Source organism: Euleptes europaea, chromosome 7 (genome assembly GCF_029931775.1).
Source record: "Euleptes europaea isolate rEulEur1 chromosome 7, rEulEur1.hap1, whole genome shotgun sequence".
Lineage (NCBI taxonomy): Eukaryota > Metazoa > Chordata > Lepidosauria > Squamata > Sphaerodactylidae > Euleptes > Euleptes europaea.
In genome coordinates this window covers 26,204,641-26,216,962 of record NC_079318.1, presented here as the reverse complement: position 1 = coordinate 26,216,962, position 12,322 = coordinate 26,204,641, and the positions used below count along the sequence as shown (strand labels likewise).

At 43.4% G+C, this 12,322-nt stretch overlaps 1 protein-coding gene across 1 annotated transcript in view; it reads left to right on the top strand.

Annotated features, from left to right (window-relative positions):
- ARID4B (AT-rich interaction domain 4B) overlaps positions 1-8,653 on the top strand; it is a 110,895-nt gene extending 102,242 nt beyond the window's left edge. The window contains exon 23 of the mRNA XM_056853331.1: positions 7,490-8,653. Coding sequence (XP_056709309.1) covers positions 7,490-7,620 — 131 coding nt within the window. The 3' untranslated portion in view covers positions 7,621-8,653. The remainder of the gene's footprint in view (positions 1-7,489) is intronic.
- The last annotated feature ends 3,669 nt before the right edge of the window (positions 8,654-12,322 follow it).

Genomic DNA, 12,322 nt, shown 5'->3' with positions numbered 1-12,322 from the left:
CGCTCCTCCCACGCAGCACGAACGGGGGAAATGAAGGAGGCTGGCGGCTCGCCTTTTTGCCTCGCCCGCCAAGCTCCGTCCTTAGGCGGCTCGCCTATTGTTATTCAAGGACGGGAAGCAGCGGGAAGCAGCCAGGAGAACACAGCGGCTATAGCCACTTCTCTCACACTGCACAAACGGGGAAAATGAAGGAGGCTGGCGGCTCGCCTTTTTGCCTCGCAATGCTCCGTCCTCAGGCGGCTCGCCTATTATTATTCAAGGACGGGAAGCATCAACGGAGACATCGACTGCCGGTAAGGTGACTTCGCCCCCCCCCCCTCATAGATGCAGCCTGTTTTACTCCTGTAAGAGCAGAGCTCTCCGCCCTGATTAAAAACGCCTTCTCAGATGGCTTAAGGGCAGTACAACCTCCTTATCCTGCCCCATCCATACAGGGATCGTAGGGATCACACCCTCTAGCACCACAAACAGTAGTCTGATTGCTAAAAGGGCAGAATATCAGCCAAAGCAGGGGAACGGCTGTGGCTCAGTGGCAGAGCGTTGGCTTGGCATGCAGAGGGCCAATTCTGGTAGTAGGTGATGTGGAAGACCTCTGCCTGAGATCCTGGTGAACCAATCACCAGTCCAAGTAGTACCAAGAGAGTACGTGCTGGCCAGCCTAAGCAGCGCTGAAAGCTAATTCACGGTCCCAAAATTGCCAATTGGTACCCAGACTGTCTATAGTATTTAACGCAGAAGATTTCCTTCTGCATTGGCATAAAACCCTAGCTACTCTTGATCTCTCAGAGGACTCAGTGGGAGAAAAGACTCCAGATAGGTTTGTGCCAGCGCTAACTCTGTTGAAAGCAGAGCGGGAGAAACCAATGGCACCCATACAATGCTCCACAGCCTCTAGGAAGCCTTTATATTTGGTTTATTGGTGCTTCTAAAATTCTAAAAGTGCCTTCAGTAGAATCACCTGTCACTGCCTTCACTCCTTCAACCTTGTTACATGGCCTTGCCATGATTAGGGACCCTACAGATAGGAAGGCAGAGTTAGCAGGCATAAATGCTCAGAGGCCTTGGCACTCACTATCAAGCGCTTCTATCACATCTGCCCTAGTATACAGAGCGGCAATAATTTGGACTAGGAAGTTATATCAACTTTTTCCACAGGAAGAAAGAAACGCCTTTACAGGAGTACCCATGTTTTTTGAGAGTGGTATTCTTTCTAACTGATTCGAACTTCGATACCATGCCATATGCAGCTAGGACACTAGCCGCAGCATCAGATGCCAGAAGGGCATCCATGTTTTTTTTTTTTTTTTGAGAGTGGTATCCTTCCAGCTGATTCTACCTTAGATACCATGTCATCCATGTTTTCGAGAGTGGTATTCTTTCTAGCTGATTCCTCTTAGATAACATGTCATATGCAGCTAGAACACTAGCCACAGCCTCAGCTGCCAGAAAGGCTCTCTGGGTACGCCCCTGGCAAGCGGAGTATATAGATCAAAATTGGTTATTATGGGCTTCCTGTATCAGGGAAAGACCTTGCTTGGAGACAATTTGGTCCCCATATCAGTGGAGACCAAAGACAAGTTTCTACGCAAGGAATCCAAGGGATCACTCCCTCTATGTCCTTTCGTGCATACCACATACTTCAAAGATACAGACCTGATCAACCTAGAAACCACCGGAACCAGAATCGCAGCTCCTTTAGTAAAGGAGGACGATTCAATAAATCTCCAAAATCCTCCACCTTCCAGGGCAATAAAGGGGATAAACCCGACCGCCCAACCAAACAGTGACGCCAGCCACCAGTCAGTGGAAGGCAGGCTCAGCCTATTACACCGTCAGTGGTCACCTCCCAACCAGGCCTCTGGGTCACAAATATTATCTCACAAGGCTATCAGATAGAGTTTTTCTTACACTCCTTCACATCGACTAGTAATATCTCCAACATTCCCCCCCCCCAAAAAAAAAAAAAAAAAATCCATAGAACTTCAGAGGCCTCTTAGACATCAAGGCGATGGAGCCAGTCTCACCATTAGAGCATACATTGGGAGTCTATTCAGTATTCTTTACTGTTCCCAACAAAGGCGGCGGATGGAAAGCCATCCTAGACCTCACGTTTCTGAACAGATTATCCCATTAAAGCGCTTCAGGATGGAGACACTAAAGTCAGTCACACAGGTCCTCAGGGAAAAGCATTTTCTTACATTCTAATACACCCGGCACATTGTTGTTTCCTTCGGTTCCCGTACAAGGGACACCTCTTCCAATTCAGGGCCTTACGATTCGGGTTATCATCGCCCCTCCTCGAGTATTCACCAAAGTTCTGGACACACCAGTCACATCTCTGCGCAAGGAGGGCGTGAGAATGCACCCTTCTCAGACGACATTCTGATTTGCGCAAGCTCAAACTAGCAGAGCATAGATCATTCAGAGAGAGTTCTGAAGAGGTTAACAGAACACGGGTCATAATCAACTTCAGAAAGACCCACTTAGTTCCATCCCAACGATAGAGAGGGATGGGGGATGGACATAGACTGACAAACTCCTTATACCTTCCAGTGGACAAAAATCCACAACATTTCATCTCTAGCAAAGAAAGCGATTAATTCCCGGTTGCCTTCTCTAATGTCCCTGACCAAACTGAAGGGTCACATGTCTGCATGCATTCCCGCAGTTCAAGGGGCACGCTTACGAGCAAGACCTCTTCAATGGTTCTTAAGGCCGTACCAAAGAGACATACCAAGGAAGAAGTGATAGAAATCTCATCCTGACCGAGGAAGTCAGATCAAGACTAGTATGATGGTTTCAGTCTCAGAATTTGACGAAAGGAAGTTGGTATCTCCGTCCAACACCAATTCAAATCTTCACGGACGCGTGTCTATCAGGTTGGGAAGCCACACTCAAGGGACAATGGCTCAAGCAACATGGACCATCAAGAACAGAATCTTCACATCAGTGCCCTAGAAATCAGGACGATCCTCAGAAGCGACTACATTTTTCCTTGGGCCGAGTCCAACCTCTCATCAAAATCAGCGGAACATATTCAGGGCACAGTCAACATACAAGCAGACTGGCTCAGCAGACAGGACATCAGCGAGGCAGAATGGTCTCTACATCCAGAGGTCTTTCAACTTATTACTCAGAGATTCGGCACGCCACAGATTCATCTGTTTGCATCCAGCATCATCCACCAGCTGCCAAGGTACTATTCCATGTACCGTCAACAGGGGGTGGAACAAATGGACCTCTTAATGTCACCAGGGCCACACGACCTACTGTACGGGTTTCCCCCCTCCCTCCAAGGGTATTGAGAAAGGTACGACTTCAAAAAGCATCAGTCAGATTCATAGCTCCATATTGGCTGCGACGACCGTGGTTCCCATCTATAATTCAGATGTCCATACAGAATCATTGGAGACTTCCAGACAGACAAGATCTCCCTCTACAAGGCCCAATATCCCATCCCAATCCAGGGTGGTACAAACTGACCGCATGGGCACTGAAAGGAGATGACTTATAGCCCTAGGTTATAGCCCGGTGGCCGTCACTACCATATTGACAACAAGGAAGCCATCAGGAGGGACAGAGCTTAGGGCTAGCTACCTGCACTCTACAAAGGCAACTGGCATCTATAGCTACCATAGTACCCAAGGTATCTGGATACCGCTTAACCAAACACCATCACATAAAAGCCTTTTTAAGGGGCGTCAGTTATTTAGCTCCTCCTGTTAGCAACAGGTTCACAACTAGAGCCTGCACACAGCTTTGACAGCACTCACACAACTACCATTCGAACCAATCACTGAGATAGGACAAAATGTAGCTGCAAGTTTCACAGGGAGCAGGACATAGTGCTTACATCTTCTGCACTAACCCCAAGAATCCTAAGGAGAAGGCCTGGCACTAGCTAGACCTAAGAAGGGCACTACCTGTTTACATTTATCTTACTAAAATTATTAGGAACTCTGACTCCTTATTCGTTCATATCTCACCACCTGACAAGGGCAAGCATATGTCCAAGGCATCCATTAGTAGGACCATCACCTTATACATAACACAGGCTTATAGAATAAGTAACCTACCTGCTCCTGCGGGCGTTACTGCCCACTTGGGAAGAAGTGCGGCTACTTCAGCAGCCTTCGACTGCCGTGCTTTATGGAAGAGATATGTAAGGCCGCAACTTGGTCCTCGGTGTCCACATTTGTGAGACACTACAAATTAGATTTATACTTGTCAGCAGATGCCGCCTTAGGCAGACGAGTACTGCAAAGTATACTTCAGGACGTCTAACCCTCCCAAGGGCGGGGGACAGCTCTTGTATGTCCCATAATGAAGATGCCCTTCTCCCTCTGAGCGAGAAAGAGCCTTGGCTACTTACCGTGAAGGCTTCTTCTGCTCAGAGGGACGAAGGGCATCTTGCCCGCCCAGACGTCAGTAAAATATAAATAAAACAAATAAAATAAAATTACAGGTAATCATGGTTACATCTAACTTCCAGTTGACATTCAATTCAAGTTAAACGCTGTTTGTTGGTTCATGACTTATAGTTATCCTAAAGGTTCATCGTTAATGTTTATTAGGAACTTATTTCTTGTATAGAATTATAACTAACATGTTTCTTCAGTCTATCTTAAATATATAAGGCTCGGAAAGTCTTTAACTGATCACAAGGGGGCGTTTACCCTCAGAGGTCAGAAAAATTTAAATATTTGGTTCCTGCCTCCCGAGATAAGAGGAAAAGGAAACACCCATAATGAAGATGCCCTTCGTCCCTCTGAGCAGAAGAAGCCTTCACGGTAAGTAGCCAAGGCTCTGTAGTTTCTAAAGTAATACCTTTAGATGCTCAGAGCATCTATGAAGGAGCATACATTGAAAGTAAGACTTGGATAAAAACGACTACATCTGTTGGACTTAGTTTCCAAACATTTTTTTCTTAGAATTAGGCATGTTGGTTACCCTTTAAATACTGATACATTCATTTCCCCTTTGTGACATGATATTTGTTTTTCTCATACTCACTAGCTGCCAGTATATATAATACTTGTGCAATGTGAAAAATTCAGGAAGGACATTTCCTCCTTACAAAGCTCAGTGTCAAATTAGTTATGATACCAATAGTGGTTGCAGGAGATCCACATACGAAGCCACTTTATACTGAATAAGATCCATGTTCTTCAAGGTCTTTATTATTTACTCTGACTGGCAGAAGCTGTCCAGGGCCTCGGGGTCTTTCACATCAGCTACTGCCTGATCTTTTTCACTAGAGATGCCAGGGATTGACCTGGAACTATCTGCAGGCAAAGCAGCTCTTCCGCTGAGCCACAGTCCCTCCCCATGTTCAGGTAGGGGAGTGGGAGTTAGCCTGTTCTCCTGCATCATTTTCATCATATCGAAAGGATAAAGTGACACACATCCACACACAGCCATAATCTAAACTGCCCCTCCTGCAGTTATTGTTGCTGTTTTAAAAAGCAGTAGCGTATCTGTTCTCAAATCTCCCATTGTTGCATCTAGTTTGATCCACACACTTGTCCCTTCTCTGGAGACAGTATACTAAAAGAAAAGGGCAAGAGTTGTTCTGCATGCTGAGTGGAAGAAAGAACCCAACAGGCCCATAAAAAAGATAGATGCAACCACTTGGTCAAAGTAGTGATGGTACAGGTGTTGCTAAAACAAATATATCTAGTACATATCTAGACAATAATAACAAGTTTCAAGTAACTCTGTTCCTGGAAGACAGATGCCCCCCCCCCAAACACTGTAAATTTTATAGTAATACTTGGGCCATCATACATGGAGAAAGACTTGGATATCATGGAAAACGTTACTTCATCCCTAGCGATAGCACATGCCACCATAGTCTGGTTTGCTTCACAGACCCCCATCAGAGGACGAAAATTGCTACTTCTCAGTGTCTCAGTAGTGTGCTACACTGCAGCCCATCCAATGTGATCCCGGTCCCAAAAGACAACTCTGAATCTCTCGTATGCTGTATGGTTAGAAACGGGGCAGGGTGGCCTTGCCTTCACTCTTACATCTCATTGTACATCAAGCAGTGTTACTGGACTTGGGCTCGAAGCCAAACAGAGAAAGTCCTGTGTGGCTGTTCTTCACACACCCTGAAATACTTTCCCCAAAGGCATATAGGGATCAGTGGGTTTGTAATGTGTCTCCCAGACGTTGTGGCTGTATGGGTTGATTTAACTGTTACTTTAATTATTTTTATTCTTTGTTTTTTTTAATGTATAGGGTTTGTTGTTAACCTACTCTGAACTCAGCAAAGAACAGGATATAAATTTTAAGTAAATAAATGCTTTGTTAAAAAGAGCAAGTTTGCACAAATAGATCTCCACCACCTTCTCTTTTCTCTAGGATTCCAATTAGCCTCCCTCACCCAAGCTACTGCTTAGAGTTGGGGACCTTCCAGAACAGAAGTAAAAGGGGGAAATGGCACAAATATTTTTTCTTCCTGTCGCCAATTCAGTGAGCTCTCTGAATTCAGGGCCTGCTTGCATAAGAGGGAAGAGAACAAATCTTGCTAAGCCTTGCTGCAACCTCCATACTTTTCTGGAAGGTGCCCAGGACCTCAATAGTGGCTTTTCTGGTGGGGAAGCTGGAGAGAGGCCCTAAAAATCAGTTCTGTGAACTCATCCCATTCAAAGAAGCCCTGTCTCCATTCGTGTTGAGTAAGGCAACACTCAGTATCCTTATAATTGCTTTTATAGATTACTATACATGAAGAGACAGTACTTTGAAGCTGATTGCAAAATACTAATTTTGAAGGTGGGAACCCGCAAGAATTGCCCGTGTCCTTCTCGTCCCCGCTGAGTTGGCTGAGCAAAGCCTCCTCAGCCCTGTCGGAGGGCGAGTTGGAACTGCCTTCCCCCTCGGTGGCTGCCAGGTTTCCCGTCCATCCGAGCTCAAGGCAACCAGGAACAATCCACCACGGCCTCCACTCACTGCTGCCTTTATACCCCTGGGCCTCCTTAGCCCCTCCCAGGCTCCTTCCCTGGGAAGCTATGTAGGGACCTGCTGTAGGGAGTCCTTTCTCAGCTCCTCCCTTCCATGTGCCTCCCCCATAAGGGCCTTCTGGCCCGTTGTAGCCCTGCTCTTGCACGGCTGCCTGTCAACCGTTTGGTGGTGCAGGGTGGCATGGAGCAACTCTGGTTGGCATGGCCTTGCTCCCGCGCCCTTTCTGAGTGCCGCTTTGCAAAGCAGTGTTGTTGGCAGTGTCCTTGGATGATGCCTGGCTTTGAGTCTGGTGGCAGTGCTGCCTCCCGCGGTGACCTCTCGGCTCAACCCCTCCCCAACGAGCTTCAGGGAAGGTGTCAGGAAGGAGAGGTAGTCCCTGGTCAGCCCGGGTATGTTGAAAGTGGCCAGAAAGACCCGGGGTGTCACGCTGAAGCGGCAACCTGGGACACAGATAAATGCATGTCCCAGATTTTATTTCATTTCAGTAGCAACTTTGAGTAATTGTGGCTCTTTTATCTTACAGGTGCTGCTACCATATCGTCATCCTCTTCCTCACCTTCCTCCAGTTCCATTACAGCAGCCGTTATGTTAAGTTTAGCAGATCCACCCATGTCCAGTTCATCACAAAACGGAATGTCAGTCGAGTGCAGGTGACAGCAAGACTTGCCCAAGCACTTTGCACTTAATGGCTGCTGAGAGCCACTTTTTATACTGCACAGTGGCACAAACTTCAGACAAGCACTATTTTGTATTTAAAAAAATTTCTTGACAAGCTAACTTTGCACTTAAGTGCACTTTTTAAGAAGAAAAAAAGTACAACAAACTGCTTTTCCTCAAGCAATAATTGTTTCCAACTTGTCTGGGAATTGTATGTTGAGTGAGTTGGAGGCCTTCCATTGTGGCAAAGGGGGGCTGTTCCCTGCCTGTAGAATAAAAACACAGAAAGCATACAGTTGTTGGATAGGCCTAATTGGTGTATTAAAAATGACTTACTGTTCACATAGTCCCTGGTATTTTGTTGAATCTGGAGCATTTGATATTTTTCCATTATTTAGGAAAAATGAACCTATTTTCATTTTTACAACTAATTGTTTTTTAACCAAGTTACCTTACCGTGGCTATAGCTGTACGAGTCAAGCACACGCAATTTAATTCCAAACCTGCCGTTAATAGGATTTTTTTCATCAGACCTGATAACCAAATATAAGGATTCTGTTTAAAAAGCTGACTAATGTTTACAGGTTTGAATTAGGCTAATAGGTTACTGTGGGTTTTAAATAACCCACACATTGGAATGAAACTACTGTACTTTGCCATTTTTCTATGAATCAGTATTTTTTTTAATTTTGATAAAAATGCATTGTGAAAAGTGAAGAAAATGGCTAACAAACTGTATTAAAATCTTAATGTAAAAAGATTGTATCTAGCCAGTTTAAAGTGTATATTTATTCATAATGAATTATAACACTTATATTTTTGTGTTTTTCTTGTAAGTTTCTTTTCTGTTAAAGCAAAAAATGTTTCATTTGTAATGCTTATTTTATTATGAGCTACAACCGAGAGGTCTTCAAGGAGTAAACTGCATTAATATAATTCATGGTTGCTGAGAACATTGCCACAAAGGGATAGTTGTTTATAATATAAATAGCTAACTGAGTGGTAGATATGACTAGGTTTTTTTGTTTTTTGTTTTTTTAAATGCCTTGTACAAAATCCAAAATCAAATCAACTGTTTCCACTTCTATTGATTTTATGTTGTATGAATCCCAAGTCCTCTCTTGTTTGGCACTTGTATTTAATTACACACCTTTGTAAGACATTTGTATATGGCGAAAGTGTTCATTCAAGATATTTAATACCTGGCACTGTTAATACACAGTACTTTATTGTACAGATTGTTTTACTGTTTTAATTGTAGTTCTGTGTACTTCTTTTGGCTGGGGCTTATGGAGGCAGGCATGTTTTTATTTTCTTTTTTCTGGCAATACAACATGTAAGAATTTCAAACCTTCTGTTGGTAGATGCTAGAGTGTCAGAACCTTTACATTTGACTTTTCTAAGAAAAGCATTTTCAGTCTTAGTGGTGTGTGCTTAAGGTAACTGATTTTATTGAAAATGGTTTCAAGCTATTCAGATATGTACAGGACTGTAAAAAAACATTGTTGACAAACATTGAAGGAAAGGCATATAGAGAGAAGCTATAAAATATATATTAGGTTCTGCAGACAATGGAATTATGTAATATATTGTACAAATGTAAGCAAAGGCCTCTGAAATAAAATGCCATAGTTTGTGAATACTGGATTTCGTTTCTAACACTGTAATTAAGATATTTAGAAAGTGCCAGCTATAGATCCAGCATAGCTAATGTAAATGTTATAACAGCAATTGTTACATTTGGACAAATTGCCATATAAATATACTTTCTGAACCACATTCAAGTCAATTTATTCTAGGCATACTTAAGTCTCATTGGCGTCAAAAAGAATGTTCCACTTGGCTTACTAGTCAACCTCTGGTTTATTTAAAAACCAACAACAACCAAAGACCACTAGGTGAACAACAGTTACAGGTAAGTGGGAAAGACTCTTGCTGTTTGTCATCTTCTCCAAACTGAAGTGAGAACTTGAGGGAGGAGATTCATGCCGCTCGGTGTCCTTGCAAGACAGCTAGGGACGCAACTGGTGTGGGTGGGCTTCTTGATGCCAGGGTAACTGACACGCGTTTACCCATTTCGATTGAGCTAGCCGCTTAACATGTTTTAACACTTTAAAAGAAAGTATTAACTGATGCCTAATATTTTACTGGTTGAATCATTGAAATGATTCAAATCAATGAAAACTGAATTTCATTCCAGCACAGGGACATGAGTTGGAGCTGCTCACGTGCTGCCTAAGTGGGCCTTCCCGTGTATGGATTTTTTCCTTACTTTGAAATGCTAATGCGAATACATTTACATTTTATTATCAAAGTTGCTTTGGATCAGTATCAATAGAGAAAAAAGTCATGCAGACCAATGAAGAGGCAGGACAAGAACAGCTTTGAGCATACATTTTATATATCAAAGTTGCTTTGGATCAGTACATCTTGGCTAGTTTCTTCCAAATTGGAGGTATCTGGTGCTTCAGCCATTTGGTTGCTCATGGATCCAGTTGTCTGGTGCTGCATGTCTGTTCCTCATGAGAGCCATTGGGCTTATATCCAGGCCATAAAATAGCAAACGTATCATAAATCTGAGCAGAAAGGCCAGCAGAAAGATAATCAGCACCCAGAAACGTTTAGTTTGCCACTCAGGTGAGCGCACCGGTCTTCTTTCCATGATTGATCTAGAACCCTAATGCGTATACTGTGTTCCCGTCAAGAATCTGCCCTTTCCTTTGATCAAAAAGAGTTGGGCAGAATGGGCCGGAATCTTTCTTACCTCATTGGCTGATATTCCTGAGCTGTTGCCTGTGGGGATGCTGCTCAGAAAGGATGCTTATTGCAGACTTCCTTCATGGCCACTCCTCAGAATGCTCCACAACAGGAACTCAGAAAGCTACATTTGTTTAGTAGCTAACCTTTCCAGTGCAAGTATGCAGGATGGAACAGGACTTTGTGCATGCCAACGTTGCTGCTTTTCATGATAAAATATCCCTTTGCATACTATAAACACGTACAGTGATTGCATAAAAGATACACCTACTGCACCATTATAATTTGTATGATCCTTTTGGGGCTGAGCATAGAAATTAAGATATGCTGTTGAGTTTTAATACATTTTACTTTCTGTCAGTTTAATGAAACACAAGGGCAATTTTCTTTTCAATAATAATTTTCCCAAGAACTGTGTGACTAGAGTACATAAAGCTTTAAAATGTTTGTTAAAAGTGTAAAGGCCATTAAAGAGGTTCATTTCATCATTTACTTCCTTAACAGGAGGGTTGGTACTCCTTGCATTGAAATGGTATAGCAGGAGAATGTTCAATCTCTAAAGAGAAAAATTCACACAATTAAAAGGTATTATACAAACAGTAGAGGGGTGCTTATAACAGCTATCCAATCTCACAAAGTACATACAATGTTCATAATGGCTCTAGTAGCAGGGAGGGAAAGGAAAATGTTGTTTTTCTTGCAGCAAGATACTATTGTTCATTATTGCTGGGAATATGCAGCCCCTCTACAACAGAAGCACTATCGTCAGAAATGATACCTAGGACATGTAACAACATATTCTGCTTCGAAGAAATATGCTTAGATTCTGCACAGAAATTTAGTTATTGGCTGCATATTAAATTAGCATGGTGTAATAGTTAAGAGCGGTGGACTCTAATCTGGAGAACCGGGTTTGATTCCCCACTCCTCCACATGAGCGGCAGACGCTAATCTGATGAGCCGGGTTGGTTTCCCCACTCCTACACATGAAGCCAGCTGGGTGACCTTGGGCTAGTCACCCGCCTTTGAGCTCTCTCAGCCCCGCCTACCTCATAGGGTGTCTGTTGTGGGGAAGGGAAGGGAAGGTGATTGTAAGCCAGTTTGATTCTTCCTTAAGTGGTAGAGAAAGTCAGCATATAAAAACCAACTCTTCTTCTAAAAGAAAGACAACTGAGATAGGTGACACCTTGCGATGCAATATGGGAGTGGTTTGACCAACATTAAGAGGCTTTCCAAAAGATTATTACAACTGCCCCTATTTTGAAGTACTATTACCCCGGAGAACCACACTGAAGTTGCAATGTGATGCATCAAAGACAGGTCTAGGCACTTCCATGTTACAAGGAGGAGGTCAGCTAGTTGCATTTGCAAGCAGAGCCCTGTCAGAAACAGAAAAGGGCTACACCTAAAATGAAAAATATTTGCCATTCTTTTTGGAATGGAGAAATTTCATCAGTTTATTTGTGGGATACAGACTGACCGTATGGAAATATATGGGGAACCAAAACTCTACAGCACATGATGATGCATCTGCAGAAGTATGATCTACACAGGTTAACTGCTGCCCAGGCAGAGACCCAGTGCTGGGAGATACCCTAATAATAGCATAGTTACCAGAAGCAGTCAAAGAGGGCTCAGTAGAAACTGTTAATATGGTACAGTATCTGCCCATTCCAGAGGAAAGGAAGGCTAAGGGAAATTCAACGGCAAATAGAAGATGACAACATACTCCAGAGACTAAAACATGATATTGCAAGGCTGGCCAAAAACAAAAGACAATTTTCCAAAAGGGATAACACCTTTCTTCCAGATACAAGATGAGCTTTGTGTACAGAACAGCATCTTCTTCAGAAGAGAAAGCGCAGTAATACTGGAAGCTCTTGGGAACTGAAGGGTTCTGTGCTGGGCCAGGGAAGCCGTTTATTTGCCACGAATGAATGAG